At 42.0% G+C, this 17,780-nt stretch overlaps 1 protein-coding gene across 1 annotated transcript in view; it reads right to left on the reverse strand.

Annotated features, from left to right (window-relative positions):
• Nucleotides 1-1,225: 1,225 nt before the first annotated feature.
• Nucleotides 1,226-17,780, reverse strand: part of FAT4 (FAT atypical cadherin 4) — a 145,300-nt gene continuing 128,745 nt past the window's right edge. Inside the window, exons 16-17 of the mRNA XM_083755156.1 lie at nucleotides 8,160-8,421; nucleotides 1,226-4,887 (exon numbers count right to left, since the gene is read on the reverse strand). Coding sequence (XP_083611282.1) covers nucleotides 3,020-4,887; nucleotides 8,160-8,421 — 2,130 coding nt within the window. The 3' untranslated portion in view covers nucleotides 1,226-3,019. The remainder of the gene's footprint in view (nucleotides 4,888-8,159; nucleotides 8,422-17,780) is intronic.

Here is a 17,780-nt window from a genome sequence, read left to right on the forward strand (position 1 = left end):
TCTAACTGGAGTTCAAATCAGGATTTGGCTTGGGTACAATCAGTATTAAGAGGATAATATCTGACCCAAACAGACAGCTTTTTAACAGATGCTTAATTAGAGCAAGCCCTGAACCCACAGATCAGCTGTAGATAGCCTGTTATTTCAGATGCAACTACTTAGTTGTAAATGAATACTGTTCTGGCCCACTGTCTTCTGCTCAGCACACTGACAACGGGCAACAACTTGACAACAACAGAAACTTTGCCAGAAAAGATTGGTTCAGCTTCCTTGTGCAAATGCAGAAGCAGAAATTTCCAAATTTTGCTCCCTGTGAAGAATAGCTAGAGAGTCTTGCTAAGCATCACTGTACTTGTAACTCCCATTCATTTTGAAAAATTGACTTAGCATAGTTTATTATGTAGTTTGTTACCATAAGCTAAAGTCATTGTAGTATAACAGAAACCACAATACTCAATTAAGTCATTCACAGTTGAAGGAATGAGATGGAGAGAGAGAAGTGCCTGGGAGGGGTCTTGAGGACCACATAGAGAGTTCTGGAAGGCCACCTGGGGCCCACAGGATGGAGTCTATTCACTCCAGATCTAGATGAACCTGTCCGGCTGGTTTGCGTCTGTCTGTAGAATCACAAAGTTGGAAGGACCCAAGAGCCATCTAGTCCAATCCGCTGTAATACAGGACTCTCAACACATGGTCTCCCATCCAATTTGAATATACTTGTGTGAACCTGCCTGAACACAAAGGTTAACTCTGGAGCCCCTGCTGTATATCCTTCCACCACCAAAAAGTCAGGGCCTTTTTTGTTTCTTCAAGGTCCAGCTCATCTTCGGGGCTGGCATGCCTGTTACATATCCAGAGTGACAATGATGGCCAGTTGCATTAGCCCATGGCATGGTGGGTCTGAGCTTGTGTTAAATCCACCACTGTTCCCCCAACGTAACAGCTGGGTGACTGTATTAGCCCAAAGTCTGGATCTTTGCCCTTTGCGCCACCATTCTCTGTGTAAGCTGTAACCAGTCAACCTGTGGCCATTTTTAACCCATTCCCAGTTACAGGGTCATTCATGTTCTCTCACTCTATCTGTGCTCCAAGCTGCAGACCCAACTAAGAATATATATATTTTCCCTGGTAGGGGAAAACAGCAACAACCTGGCAAGATGAAGAGTGGCAGATCAAGTAGTAGTTGAGGCGTAACTCCTTGTTCCTATCACTGCACACAAGACAGTTTAAATAAATATTTTAATTCTATTATTGGCATTTACACATAGAAAGCATACGGTATGTTACAATTTTTATCAAAATGTGAAAAATATGGGTGTTACATAAGTAACAAATGTAAAAAAAGGGGGGAGAAAAGAAGAAAAGCATTTTTCTTACTTTCCCTGAAAGTAAGAAAAGCATTCAGTATAGGAAAATATTGATACCAAAAACATAGTTTAGCTAAAACAAAAACGGGTGAGAAAGGGAGAGAAACAGCAACACCTCCCCACGCACACAGAAAACATTTATTTTTAAATTTTTAAACAGTACTATAGGAGCTGCATGGAAACACAGGGTTTGTTTACACAAAGCAAATTCAAAATGAGGGGGATTTAGAACAGTCACCTACCATGACTTGGAGTTTTTAGGCATTTCTCAGAGTCCCTTCTTAGGATACAGTTTGTACTTGGGTATGGGTAGATGAGCACAGAACACACGCGCATTGTATCAGCAATGCATAGAGCCTGTATGTATGTTTCCTACTTTCCCCTTTAAAGTATATGTGCTTGCACCAGAAGAACCCCCTCTTTGCATGCATTTTTAAAAAGAAAAGCAGACTGGTGCCATGTATAACTGATACAATGTGTGTATCTTTCATACTTAAGGACCTGTTAAATGCATGTTCCTCTGATCCAAGACTGCAATGATTTCCCCCCAATAAATATTTTTATGTCAAAAACTTCAGTCGTAGTAAACGTTGTGATGTAGGAAAAGGTCACTCCAGGATCTGGTAGGGAAGGCAGTGCTTACAATAAGAGTTAGTGCTTTATGGCTTTTAAACAACTTTTTATAGGCAAGTAGTCCTCACAATGGCCCCCTGTGAGGTAGGTTTGTAATTTTTTTTAAGAGCCCCCTCCCATTTTCATAGATGGCAAAACTGAAACACTGATATTGAATAGTTGCCAAGACCATACAGAGCTGAGATTCATTTGAAACCAGTGGAGTTCCGTCTACTAACCTCACCTTGCACTGTACCCACTCCCTGTTCTACAGATTCTATTATTTGTTCAACTTGATAATGTCAACTTGGTTTCCATACTAGCTAGAAATACTGTTGCTTGGAGGAAATAAGGACAGAAGATTCAGAAGTTCTCACACAACTTTGTCAAATATAATAATAAAAAACCCTAAAGTGCTGATGAGCTTGAGCTGGTTCTAGCACCCTTTGTATTGAGAAAGATAATATAGCCATCGCTCAAGCTTATCGTTCCTTAAAGTATCCAGATCTGAGCAACTGCGGTATACAGGAAATAGGTTTTCTGAGAGAACCTGATAGCATTGTTCCTTCACCCAGCCTTTGCAGAATTGCTTCAAATATCTCCCAACAAAAACAACATACTTGATATTCTTGCATTTCAGAACAACTTATTAAAATTGGATACAAACACGCTTTCCACAATAAACAGTCTTGGGTCCATATTTAGAACCAATCACTATTAATTTAAAAAATCACAAACCAAACATGGAATACAGAAAATTCTTTCCAAATGCTGCATGCCAAATACCTTGTTTGGAAATATAATGCATGCAGAGAAAAACAAATTCAACTGATCTCAATTAAATTAAACAAAAAAGATGTATTTGTCCTTTTCAGCAGCATAATAATGATTATTTTTTTTAAAAAAAATGTGTCCTAACTACTGGCCCTGGGTAAAAAAAATGTTGTTTTTATAAAAAAATCTGCCCTTCTCTTATCTACAACGATAGAATGGCTTGAAAGTTTCGTGCTTTTGCATTTTGACAATGTCAGTATGGAGTTCTATACATACTGTTCGGCTTCCCCATCTTTGGGTTGTGTTGTACCATTTTTGCTCTCTTCACTTACATTTGTGGTTGCCTTTTCTGGAAGAGATGCCAGATCTTTAAAAACATCCACATAATGCCCAAATCCTGGGCCCCAGTTCAAAAGGTTGTCCCAGTTGAAATTCCCTCCTTGCTGCCCAAGTCTTAAAGGTGACGTACTCTCATGAACACTGGGTGCAGTTGCCTGTGCACCCACAGGCCCACCACCCTCTCCTCTTCGGCCTGGGTATCTCCTGGGCTTCAACCTAGCCCCATAATTGTCTTCATCATCTGCATCTGACTCATTAACTTGAGATAATTTGGGCATTCTGGAGGTGTACACCATGGGCTTTTCCCTGTCATACTCCATCTCAGAACATGTAAAAGAGTCGTGGGAATCACTGTCAGATGATGATTCCGGTGCTGGAATGCCATCAGCTGGATTCCTTGTTCTGGACAGTGGCCTTCTGCAGTCCTCCTCAGAAGAAGACCTTCCATGGTCAGCGCTGCAGATGCTTGGATTTCTAGGACGCGGGGTGTTAAGCCTCTCCACCTCTTCAATGGAAAGGCCCACCGGAGGACCACTCTCCAGTGGAATCTGCCCTATGGGTTGCTTTAAGCGGCTTCCGGGCCTGGAACTATGAGTTACCATCATCTGAGGGCTCTTGCTTCTTCTCCCTAGTCGAGTGGGGTAGTTAAAAATGCCTGTCTGGCAGACATCATTGTGCATTTCCAAAGAGCTCCCTTCTCTAATGGAAAGATGCATGTCCCTTGCAGGGCTGTTTCTGTAGAAAGTCGACGATTTGGAAAACGGAGCAGGGCTGTGACGAGAAAGGTGGTTGGGTGTCGCGCATGCAGAGTGACTTAAGGAACTGGTCCTTAGGCCTTGACCGTACGAAGGCTGGTATGTTAAGCTGCTTGCCCCCAGGGGCATAGGCGACTGCCTTGCAAACCCCAAAGGACTGTGCCTTTGGATGGAGAATTTCGGCGTGTGACTCCGGAACTGCTTATAGTGCTGAATGATGTCTGCATCCGAAGGAGCTATGCTGCTTGCGTTGTCAATGTCATAGTGCTCTATCTCAGGCTCAGGAGAAGCTAGAGGAGCACTGGGGATAGTCTCTGTGTTGTGCGGGATATCCGTCTCATCAAAGATGAGGTAAGGGTTTTCCCTCTCAATTATATCAGGCTTCGGGTTTCCTTCAGGCTGCTTCCTGATCGTCATATCATCGCCGTAGGGTGGGATGTTATCGGGGTCATCAAAAGCATCATTCTCACTCCCCTTCTTTTTCTTCTCCTTTGCTTTCTTCTCCTCTTTGGGGGCCTTGGCCTTCTTTCCCTTGCACTGATTGCACAGGATCAAGCTCAGCACCAGCAAGGCCAGCACAGTAGCACAGCTACCAACAATGGCAGGAACAGCCCAGAGAGGCAAGGAGAGCTCAGCTGGGTAAGTCTGTGGGACACAGACATAGGCTCCATTCGCCTCTCCCTTACACACTTTCCCATGGGCACATATGATGCCAAGGCAAGCCACCACTGTGTCACACGTTCTCCCAGTGTAAGATTCTGGGCAGATGCAGGTAAATCCAGACCTTTCTCCAGGTTCACAGCTGCCACCATTCTGGCAGGGGTTGGAGGCACAGGCTCCAGGCAGCACACACTTGTATGTATACCACTGGTTAATGCACATCAATTCGCCCCCGCAGGGACTGCTGGCACAGATGTTGGGCCCTCGGCAGCCAATCTTCACAGAGGGGTCCGTTTTAGAGATAGTGGCGAGACTGTGCTTTCCGGTGAAGGGAAGGCTTTCATCCCCATACTTGAAATAGGCAATGCAGCCATCAAAATCTAGGAAAACAGAAAGAAATAATAATAAGGATTTGGAAACTGAAGGAGCTTAGCTTGTTTAATGGACGTTAACTTCCCCTTCCTCTTTCCCATTTTCTTTTCTTTGCGTGACATGTCCTTTTATATTATGACCATCTTAGTACTGATTTTTGAAAGCTGCTGAAGGGCAGGGTATAAATACTGTAAGCAAATAAATACTTTAATTAGAGGGAGCAAGGGAGCAATATAAACCAGGTATGAATGAATGAGTGAATACCACTCGGAGTTCTCTACAACATAGCACCCACAAAAGTACATGGACAGTCCACCAAACATGCCTACTTTAAAGCTTTATTCATGTCAGTGGTAGTTGGGAATAGAACCCAGTGCAGCAAACCAGCAACATGGCTTTTGTAAGAAATGGGTTCATATTTTCAGGGGTTGTAGCATTATTTATTTATTTATATATTTATTTTCAGTGCTTCGCATCTGCACGCACTTGGAGTGTCACCATCATGTTCAAAGTGAGTATCTGAGTCACAGCCCACTTGCTTAGAAATTGCTGATAAAATCCACAATTGCTGAGAAGTTCACTTATGAAACAATTATTGGACAAAATATCACAGAGTGAGAACAGTTTTAAATAAATAACAATTTAATCAGTCTAAGTAACTCTAAGCACTTTGGAAAGTCACATTAATTTCAAAGGCAGAGGTAAGCACACACATGCTACTTGAATATAGGTTCTGTTGAGTTCAATGTGGCATATTGGGTATAGGACTGCAGCCTCCATCTCTCCCACTGAAGAATCTCCTGTTGGACTCTCTCCCATTCGACTTAAAACTGATACATTTGAATGGCTCACATCTTTACTTTTGCTTTGTTGTACAGTTACACCACAATTCCCCCTTTTGCCCTCTAAAATTCCAGATAAGTTTATTTAGGATTGCATTATTGCCCAGAGTTTCTAAAACTTTTGCTACATTTTCCAACAGATCACCGAGTCTCTTCATGCACATTTTCTGTTTGATGGTTGACTGCCTTCAGAAGCCAGGAAATAAAACTGATGAAAAGAAACCCCCATGGGCTAAAAAAGGGCACGTGCAAATGGGCACATTTCTGTCAGCCAGTGACCAGATTACATCTGAACTTTGAAATTCAACGGGAGATTTTCGTGACAGTAGCCGGAGAACATGAAAATGTATTGTGACCTACCGACCATCCGATGAAATGTATTGCTTCCACAACTCTCTCTCTCTCCCACCCCCCATATCATTGTTTCTGTGCATAACTGGAAAATAAAGGCATCAGGACTACAGTTCTTAAACCACAAACAATTCTGGTGCTGGAGGAGACTCTTGAGAGTCCCATGGTCTGCAAGAAGATCAAACCTCTCCATCCTTAAGGAAATCAGCCCTGAGTGCTCACTGGAAGGACAGATCGTGAAGCTGAGGCTCCAATACTTTGGCCACCTCGTGAGAAGAGAAGAATCCCAGGAAAAGACCCTGATGTTGGGAAAGATTGAGGGCAGAAGGAGAGGGGGACAATGGAGGACAAGATGGTTGCACAGTGTTCTCAAAGCTACCAGCTTGAGTTTGACCAAACTGCGGGAGGTAATGGAAGACAGGAGTGCCTGGAGTGCTGTGGTCCATGGGGTCACAAAGAGTTTGACATGACTAAACGACTAAACAAAAACAAGGAGAAACAGTGCAATGCACTTTAATGAGACTGCGGTGGGGTTAATTTTGTAGCCGATGTCATCCTCCCATTGTTTTTTGATTGTCAAGGGGGTTTGTGCAGCTTTGGAGCAGTGTTTTGTATATTGTGGATACTAGCTGAAGATTCTGACACAAACTTTGTTGAATGAATTTATGTTAGAAATAACATCTTCTGCAGACATATAAAAAGGGGGGAAATCTTTCATTTGGAGTTCTTTCTTTGAAGTTGAAAAATCAAATGTCAGTTGAATTACAAACCATTCTTTCTTTCCTTTCTATGAATAAAATGAAATATTGCATCTCTGCATTTCAGAAGGTATTTCAAATAGCTCCAGGGAGCAGCAGCTTGATATAAAAAGGTGGTTACTATAGTATTACGGAGCAGAAAAAATGCCCAGGATATATTTTCATTGGATTGTGTGTTTTGCTCCATTAGTTGTACATCTCTAAAATTTGTTACATATTTATTTTTGCTTTCCTGATTCTTCAGATATCCTGAACATAGGAGTTCACACAGAGTTTTATACCTCCCTTCATAAATCTTTGGCATGTCACATGCAGTGTAATCCAATATTAAGAAAACACTGAATGAAAAAATGGTTTTGGAGCATGCATCCCTAGTTCAGGCCAGACTCCTGTAACTTGTCAACGTCCACATCAGTCATTTTAGTTAAATGCTCCATTTCCTCATCTCTTCCCATCAGCTTTGGTCCTAGCAGACTTCCTGTCAATACACATACTATGATTTTGACTTCATAATCAATATGCAGCAATAGGTCAGGAGCAGTGAATGCCCTAAGTGTCATTTCATTCACACTGCATCTCATACCAAACGAGGCAATTTGGATCTCGTTGTTTTCGTTGGATACGGTGAAAAATGTGAAGTGTGAATTTACAACAGGCAAGGTTATTCTATCTGGTGATAATCCTTTAAGTTAGATTCTTTTTTATATAAAGAGCTCTCTCTGAAACATCACTCCTTACTGCTGAACTAGTCTGGGTGTCTGTATTTAAAAATCACTTCCATTAAAAAAAGAATAAAAAAGGAATTCCAAGCATGAACACTAACACCCAAACTGCTGAGTTAATCTGTAAATGTGACTGTTTCTGTTCATGTGTGGCTCTGATTTAGTTGATCTGAACAACAAGAGGTTGCAATCCCTGCAGCGGAGGCCATGACAAGCAAACAGCAAGTTGAATGGAGTATTCTGCTACTAGGGTTTTAAGTAGGCAGCAATGCCATTACAAGAGGAGTGCCAACTCTAGTGCTATAGCAAGATGCTTCCATTGCTCAGAGATGATGTGGGCACTGGGACTGATGCAACTGACCCTATGTGCTCTGGAACTACAGTTGTGCCATATGCATTGGAGAGAACAATGAAAAACGGGATCAATGATATATGGTTTAGGACACAGCTCCTGATCTAACCCTTAGACAGCCTAATCAATCCTGCAATCCTTCTGTGTTGCTAAACTCTGAAGCTTGCCCTGTTGGCTGTGTATTACAAAATGATGCCTACCTAATGATACCCAACTATTTGTGATACTGTTCATATGTATGGCTTTCCTTCTTACCTGGATTGCTGCTTTTAGGGGCATGGTTAGGTGGGATTCCGCCAAGTGAAATCATAAGGACATTTAGTCCTCCAAAATCTTGTGTAACATGCAGGACGTCTCTACTGTAGGTCTTGTCGACTGTTAATATTGTGGAGCTCCCATTCTTCTCAACAAAGAAGGTATGCCAGTGGCCATCAGAAACATAAGCTTCAGGAATGCTGCGTTCCACCTTTCCACCAACTCCAGCATCAGAGATATACTGTACTTTGCCACCTTTGATCTACAAGGAAATATATATACAAATATATATGTATTTAAAAATCACAGAATTATAGAACTGTAGTGTCTGAAGGGACCCCAAGGGTCATCTAGTCCAAGCCCCTGCAATGTAGGAATTTCAGCCAAAGAAAATGCCTAAGTCAAAGGCTTGTGTGGCTCATAGAGCTAAACCACAAGGCCAGATTTGGTCCACATACTAAGCAAGTGATGGCTTAGCTTTACATGGTGCATCAGCAAAATGACCAAGAAGGAATGAGGGGGCCATGATCTCCTCCTTTGGAGGCCACATGCTTGTGTTTTTGCACCAAGCCATAGTTGGGCTTCCCGTGATGTGCAAACCAGGTAAAAAAGAAATTGCATCTTTTGTGCAACAGAAACTGCAGTGATACAGGCTTAAAAGGCCCCTGTGTATTTCCTTTTACGTTACACATTAATCAGCTAAGAAGCACTGGCGAGAACATGCAAGATTTGATGGGATGCAGCTACTCAAACCTTCATAAAGTTTATACATATATAGGTGACAGATAAGAAGCACCCATCTCTTGGGCTGAAAGCGTGATTTCATAGCTTCACATCCATGCTAGCAGTTTACACAGAGTCACTCCTTACAGACAGAATATGACCCTCAAAAAACTAAACCACACATTTTTAAATTGCCTTCTGTACACAAGGCAACACAAACAAAAATTGCTGAGGATGCAGGACTGTAGCCACATAGACTTTGGGGCTCTCTTGTTACAAACAGCCTGCACAACACCTGTGTTGGTCAAAGGATGTGGCTTCTTGATGTTTAGCTGAGAGGTGCTGGGGTCCTTGCATTGCCACCTGACTGAGTGGAAATGCATTCTCACAGCTGTGGAATAGCAGAGCAGGACTTCATATGTGCACTGTTCCAGGTCGCCAGATAAAGGCCACTGGTGCCTGAGCTTATCAGTTGGCTCCCTATCCACTTGCGATGTCTCCATTTTTTTTTTATAATATTTTTTTATTAGTTTTATGAAATACAGAAAAAAGAATAAAGAACATATTATAAAAGTAGAAAAAGAAAGTTACAAATTTTTCTTACTCTTTTTTCCAAATCTGTTGGACTTCCCCACATCCTCCCAACCCTGCATTCTCTGTAATGCATAACGTCTGCAATTTGTTAACTTATTTCAATACTTATTGTATCTTCCTTTTTATCATGTTACCCAATTTCAAATAAATTATGACCCAAATCATGTACGTTTTCATTTTAACACAATAAAGTTGTTTCATTATTCTATCTCTGACTCCTTGTACCTTAATTTGCATTTCTTTAATTTAACATTACTGAAGCTAGAATTTCCTAGAAGGTGCGTTTTTTAACATTCATACAACTTATAATGTTTTTCCAAATAGTCTTTAAATTTTCTCCAATCCTCCTCGAACGTTTCTTCTCCCAAGTCTCGGATTCTGCCAGTCATTTCGGCCAGTTCCATATAGTCCATCAACTGCGTGTGCCATTCCTCCAGTGTGGGTAAATCTTGTGTCTTCCAATGTTTTGCAATCAGGATCCTTGCTGCTGTAGTAGCATACATAAAAAAGGTTCTGTCCTTCTTAAGCACTCTCTGGTCCACCATGCCCAGGAGGAAGGCCTCTGGTTTCTTAGGTAAGGTATATCTAAATACCTTTTTTAGTTCATTATGAATCATTTCCCAAAAGGCCTTCACTTTCGGGCAGGTCCACCAGAGGTGAAAGAATGTCCCTTCCGCCTCTTTACATTTCCAGCATTTATTATCAGACAGGTGATATATCTTAGCAAGCTTGACTGGGGTCATGTACCACCGGTATATCATTTTCATAATGTTTTCCTTCAAGGCACTACATGCCGTAAATTTCATTCCGGTGTTCCATAACCTTTCCCAGTCTTCAAACATAATGTTATGCCCCAAATCCTGTGCCCACTTTATCATGGCGGATTTGACTGTCTCATCCTGAGTATTCCATTTAAGCAGCAGGTTATACATTCTCGAAAGTAGTTTACTTTTTGGTTCTAACAATTCTGTCTCTAGTTTCGATTTTTCCACCTGGAATCCAACCTTCTTGTCTACTTTAAAAACCTCTTGAATTTGTGCATAATGCAACCAATCTCGCACCTTGTTTTTTAGTTTTTCCAAGCTCTGCAACCTCCAATTGTCTCCAATCTTTTCAATAATTTCCCCATATTTAGGCCAATTGGCTTCCATATTAGGTCTCTTACGTGCCTTGGCCTCCACCGGTGAGAGCCACCTCGGAGTCTTACTCTCCAATAAGTCTTTATATTTTGTCCAGACCATTAAAATTGCTCTCCTGACAACGTGGTTTTTAAACAGTTTATGCACTTTAACCTTGTCATACCACAAATATGCATGCCACCCAAAGGCGTTGTCAAACCCTTCCAGATCTAGGACATCAGTGTTTTCCAGTAAAATCCAATCTTTCAACCAGCAGAAGGCTGCCGATTCGTAATATAACCTTAAGTCTGGCAGGGCAAATCCCCCTCTTTCTTTCGCATCAGTTAGTATCTTAAACTTTATTCGGGGCTTTTTGCCCTGCCAAACAAACTTAGAGATATCCTTCTGCCACCTTCCAAAGCATTCCACCTTGTCCACGATCTGTAGGGTCTGAAACAAAAATAACATTTTTGGCAATACATTCATCTTTATAGCTGCTATTCGGCCCAACAAGGAAAGTTTCAATCTTGACCATGTTTCCAAATCTCTTTTGATTTCTGACCAACATTTCTCATAGTTGTCCTTAAACAGATTCAAATTTTTGGAGGTCAGATACACCCCTAGGTATTTTACTTTTTTAACCACATTTAGTTCTGTTTCTTTCACAAACTCATCTGTTTCTATACTTGTCAAATTTTTTGCTATAACCTTAGTTTTTTGCTTGTTCAGTTTAAATCCCGCCACCCGACCAAAGTCAGAAATTAATTCTAACACTCTTTTAGTACTAGAGACAGGCTCCTGCAGTGTTAATACCAGGTCATCTGCAAATGCTTTCAATTTATATTGTTTCACTCCGACCTCAATTCCCTGTACCAACCGGTCCTTTCTAATCATATTCAATAGCACCTCCAGAACTGAAATAAACAATAGGGGGGATAGGGGGCACCCCTGCCGTGTCCCTTTTTCAATTTTAAACTCCTCTGTCACCACATTGTTTACTATCAATTTCGCTTTTTGTTCTGAATATATTGCTTCTATTCCATTTTCAAACCCCCGCCCCACTCCCATCCCTTCCAAATTTTTCTTCATAAACATCCAGGAAATATTGTCAAAGGCTTTCTCCACATCAATAAAGATTAACACTGCTCTAGTGTTTAGCTTTGTTTGTAAAAGCTCCAAAATGTCAATAATGTTTCTTGTGTTGCCAAACAAATGCCTACCAGGGAGAAAGCCAGCCTGGTCCTTATGGATCACTTCATTAAGCACTTTTTTAAACCTACTTGCCAAAATGTCTGCAAAAATTTTGTAATCCACATTTAGGAGTGAGATGGGGCGGTAGTTCTTAAGCTGAGTCTTTTCAGTTTCTAGTTTGGGTATCAATGTGATGAAAGCTTCTTTCCACGTTTCCGGTGCCTTCCTCCCCTCCATAATCTGGTTACAAACCTCCAACAAAGGTTGTATCAAATAGTCCTTCAAAACCTTATAGTATTTGGAGGTAAGTCCGTCGGGGCCTGGAGATTTGCTAATTGGAGGTTCTGAATGGCGCTTTCAATTTCTTGCTGTGTGATATTACTATTCAGGGTTGTTCTCATTTCCTGAGGTATTTTCTGTAATCCGTTGGTTTTAAGAAATTGGTCCACCTCCGAATCTTTCTGTGGCCCTTGTGAATAAAGCTCTTTGAAGTATCTCTGGAAGCACTTTCTAATTTCCTCGGGTTTCTGTACCATTCTCCCTTCAATCTCTAGATTTGTAACTGTATTAAGTTTTTGTCTCTTTTTCAACTGCCATGCTAGCAGTTTCCCACACTTATTTGCTGATTCAAAAGATCTTTGTTTCATTTGTTTAATTCTCCATTCCACCTCTTGATTTATCAATTTCAAATATTGTGCTTGGAAAAATTTCACTTCTCTCAGCACTTCCTTCGACTTGGGCCTGGATCTTAGTTTTTTTTCTCCATCTCTTATTTTTTCCAATATCTTCTCCTTCTTTTCATTCCAGAGTTTTTTCTTGATCGTGTTTTGTTGTATTAGAAACCCTCTCATGACTGCTTTACTTGCGTCCCAGATTATTCTTTTTTCCACAGTGGTATTTAAATTTATCTCAAAATAGTCCTTTAAAGTTTTTTGGGCCTTCTTAACAATCTTCTCATCCCTTAGTAGGGTGTCATTCATTTTCCATCTGAAGGATCCGGTTGTATTTAGTCTAAGTTCCATTTTCAAAGCATTATGGTCGGAGCAGGTTTTTGGGCAGATTTCCACCTTTCTAGTCTTAGGTGCCAGTCCTCTAGTTATCCATATTTGGTCGATTCGTGTCCATGTCAGATGAGCTTCAGAAAAGAAAGTCCCTTCTTTTCCTAGGGGGTTCTTAACCCTCCATATGTCAATTAAGTCCACATTGTCAGTCATTTCAAAAAAAGTTTTAGGTAGTCTGCCATCTTTCGTTATGTTAGCACTTTGCGACTTATCCATATTTACAGACACAACCCCATTCATATCACCCATCATGATGATGTTGTTATAGTCTAGATAGTCCAGCATAGTCTCATGCAGCTTCCTGAAAAATTCCGATTTTCCTTCATTTGGGGCGTATATTCCTAATATCAGAAATTTTTCTCCTTGTGTCTGAATTTCAATCGCCAAAATTCTGCCGTGTTCATCTTTAAATAAGAATTTCGGTGACAGGCTCTCCTTTGCATATATCACCACTCCTCTTTTCTTCACTTTGTCCGAAGAGATGAATTCTTGGCCTAGTCTTTTATTGATTAGCACTTTTCTGTGGAGCCTTGTCACATGTGTTTCTTGCAGGCAAATAATGTCCAATTGTTCTTTTCTCAAAATATGAAATACTTTTCTTCTTTTTTCCGGAGAATTTCCGCCGTTTATATTCCAACTAAGAAACTGCAGCGACATCCTGGTCTAATTGGTGGGTCTACAATGGGGTATCTAGGTTTCCCTCCGATCCCGGAGGTGGTAATGTTGGTCCAGATCCAGGCGGTGTAGGCTTTGGAGATGGTCCCGGTGGTGGTGGAGGCCAAGAAGCTGCAGCTCCTTTCTGGAGGTCCTCCTCGTGGTCGTGTAAGAACTTCTGTTGGTCCTCCGGTGTTTTAATTCTTACTTTCCTTCCTTTGTAGGTAAATGATAGTCCTTGCGGAAACTCCCACCTATAAGGGATTGTGTTGTATCTCAACAATTTGGTCAAATCTGTATAAGTGGTCCTAAGATCCAAAAGGTGTTTAGGTATATCTCTGTAAATTTCAGCCTTTTTACCTTCTATCTCCAAAGATTTTTTGAAATGTAGGCCTAGTATCTTGTCTCTTTCCTCTCTCGATCTCAAAATAACCAAACAGTCTCTGGACTTGTCCTTCTTTATCAATTTTCCCAGTCTAAAGGCAGTCACAATTTTAAAGTCCTTATCTTCCTCTATCCCCCAAAATTTGGAGAACAAAAGTGTTAAAAATCCCTGTAAGTTTCCTTCCTCCAATTCTGGGATAGCCCTTAATCTGAGATTATTTTCCTTACTTTTCAATTCAACCAATGACAGGTAGGCTTGTTGTTCCCCTACCTGTCTTTTCAGAGGCCTTACTTCCCCCCTAATCTCATCAACCTTTTTGTTCGCCTGTTCTGCTTTTTGACAAGCTTCCACCGCAAGCTTATAATTTTCAGTCGTTGCCCCTTGCAATTTTTCAATTGCCTGAGTATGATGAGAAACTTGCTCGGATAGTTTAGTAATAGAGGATGTAGCTTGGTCAATTTTTGATGATTGATTGTCCACTTTTTGATTTAAAATTCCAAGTTGTTCCAAGATTTGCTTCAGGACTATTTCAGATCCTCCAGTTGCCATATCTTCTGCAGCAGGCTCTACAGCAGGCTCTTCAATTTCCACCTCCTGTGCTATCAGCACAGTTGGGACGGATGATCTTCGTTGATGAGATAGGGTTGTTTGAATAAGTTGCCCTGGTTTCTTTTCTTTTTCTTTAGCTTTAGCTGCTCTTGTTCTCCCTGTGCCACTCATTCCACACCTGCCTCTGTTCAAGGTCAAATTTTCTTTTGTTTCATAAGTTAGACAAAGTCCAGAGTGTAAACAATTTAACCACAGAGAATCACAATAAAGTACAGTTCCCAGGCCTCTATATCTCCACAATCCTCTAGGTGGGGGTATTTCAAAGTTTCAAGGAAGGAGAGAACTCTTGTCCGCCATTGAAGTTCTTATATTCCCTATGTTAAGTCTTTAATAGTTCCAGAGCACAAAAGGAAGTTTCCACAGGCTTTCTTTGTCTTAAAGAAAAGCCACAAGGTGTCAAGAAAGGTCCCAGCAACAATGTTTAAACGTTAGTATCTCAGTCTATGTATCAGTTAGGCTCCAATAACAGTATCAGCAGTTTGACAGTTCTCCTTTGCACACTGACAGCCCGATCGCTGGGTTGTCTCTTTTAACTCCACATAGCTCAAAATTAGGAAGAAGGTCCCAAAAATAAAATCCACAACTTTTACAAAGATTTCCTGCTTGTTTTTTCACTACAAAGTCTGACAAATACACCCTCGTTTTACTTTTACAGTCCCTTTTCAGCGCTTCAGCGCTCTTCTGCGCAATTGCTTTAATCTGGTTAGCAGGATCGGGAGACGGACTTCCTGTTACTCGCCTCCCGTTTTCAGCCGAATTTCAACCAAATTCCCAAATTTTCCGATGTTTAACTCCCCTTACTCACGGGTATGTAGCAGCCAATTTTGATGTTTTCAAGAAGAAAGGTCGGCGCTCATCATCATCAGCAGCGCGGCTTTGCATCCACGAAAAGAGCGATGAACTCACAGCGCCGCTCCCCCTTTCGCGTTCTGGAGCCCCTTACGGAGCCCCTTCTTCGTTTCCGGGGGGGCTTTGGGCGCCCGCCGAGTCCCACGGCCGCAGGCTCGCTCTGCCTGCGGTTTTTCTTAATGGGTCTCCGCTTTGCCGTAGCGGACGACCCTTTTTCGCGGAGCCCCTCTTCACTGGGTAAAGAGGACCGCCATTGCTATTTTGCGCCGCCTCCGGAAGTCCCGCGATGTCTCCATTTTTTGCCTCCCATGCCACACTGTGGGAAAAGGTTTGACCTCTGCCCTTGCAGGCATTCTATAGTGATGGTATCCACTGACCAAGAAAATGCAAATAAAAGACCATGTTGCTATTGTCTGCTTAAAGAAAAAAGCAGAGGTAATTGCAAATTATGTGATAATATCCTGATAACTTGCTAGTGCAAGCTTTTGCATTGGAAAATATGGGTACTGAGAAGCCTGATACAACTGATAAATTAATGCTGGCTGAAGCACAGAATTGTGGTCTTACACTGGAGAGACTTATAGGCTAGGGAGAAAATGGAAATAATTAAAGGAGTCATGAAAACTTGGATCTTGTAACCATCCAAGAGGTTTGCCAGCACTACGGTTTCACTCATTTAGCGTTAGGGCTAAATTGACAGAGTCAGCCCTAAGAATTGACTCCACTGCTTTCTCTTGTGCAAAAGATACAGCAGAATACTCTGAAATCAATTTCCCTATATCGTAATTGCGTGTTGAGGTCCCCAATCCACCCCCCAAAATAACTCACAACGGACACGTAATTTTTGTTTAAGATTTTTGGCATGGTTTTGGCCACAACTTTATTAAAATACAAACTGTGAGTGGTTGTTTAGGCATTGGTTAAGACTATCTGTCCCCCCGCCTGGGGACAGAACTGACTTCCGGGCACCACCGAAAGACAGTGCGGGGGAAAGCAAGTCAGGGAAGAATTGGAGCTGAGACACAGACCCTCAACTCTCACCCGCCTGCTCCCCGAAGGCTTGCCGGCCCTAGTCCCATTCCAGGGATTGGACGAAAAGATGGCAAGCCCCAGGATTCCTTTAACGGAATTCCCTTTCCGCAGCAACCATGGAGGGGCAGGCCCAGCCTATCCTGAACCCCTCCATGGAGGGGTAGGCCCAGCCTATCCTAACCCCTCCTCCACCAGATTTATAACCAATGCCTAACCACAACCTTACAAGTTGTGACGATTTGCTACGCAGTAGGCAAAAACCACCCAGCCAGCCAATTTGCCAGGTGGAAAAATTCCTACCAGGCCCCTGCTCAAAGGCAGACGACCCCATGACAGGCATAGCAAGGTCAATGCAACAAACCCCTTATTCTAGGGCGGGTGGGCGGGTGATCCGTTGCACGCAGCAAAAGAGAAAGTACAAGGCGGCGTGCAGAGTATTTAAACCTTTTACCCCTCCCACCAAAATTGCAACATGACTTTTGCCCCAGCAACTCGGCAATCCAGTCAATGCCCCCTGGCCATCTTGGAGAACTTACCCAGCAACAAAGGGGTGGCTCAGTAGACCCCACCGCAACACGTGCTCTCCCTGAAGGAGAACACGCTTAGTGACGTTCACATGCTACATTAAGAGAATATGCAAGCTGTGTACCTATGTACACAAATACTTGAGCTGTACAATTAATTCACATGCACCACTCAATGTGTGCACAGCCTCTAGGCCCATGTACACAACAGTTGCACAAGTGTACACCATTTTACACAAACACTTGGAAACGTGTAGAAATATCTTGTACCTGTTCAGTGCAATGTGGGAACAAGCCCAATGATTCTTCAGCATCCTTGTGGGAGCCAGCTGTAACTGTGGCTTTAATGAAGCCAAAGTGCCTGGTACAAGTAAACGCCACTCAGTTCAATGGTGTATCTATCAGGAGTGGGGAACCACTGGCCCTTCAAATGGTATTAAACTCCATCTTCCAATACCTCTGACCATTGGTCATGTTGGTTATGGCTGATGGACATTGGAGTCTACAACATCTGGGAGGCCACAGGTTCCTCACCTGTGATCAATAGAATTGCAGCTGGTTAAAACCAAGGACTTTGCCTTAATTGATCTGAGGACTGGGTTGTGTGTGCTACTATGCCTTTAAAAAATCCAAGAGTTTTAAATCTGAGCTTGGTGGTCACATTTTATAGGAGGTCTGAATGAGGAGGGAAAAGTTAATCGGAGAAAAGATTTCACTCTAGCGTGCAATGTTTCATTAAGAACATATGCAACAAACATTATTCCGGCTGCCATTCAAATAGTCAGTACTTGGAGTCTAGACAAAGCTGATTAGAAGCAAAATCATTCAGCCCTTTTGATAGCTGGAGGTGTGCCCAACACTAGTCAACGCTCTGGTATTTC

The sequence above is a fragment of the Podarcis gaigeae genome, assembly GCF_964106915.1.
Source record: "Podarcis gaigeae genome assembly, chromosome: 9".
Lineage (NCBI taxonomy): Eukaryota > Metazoa > Chordata > Lepidosauria > Squamata > Lacertidae > Podarcis > Podarcis gaigeae.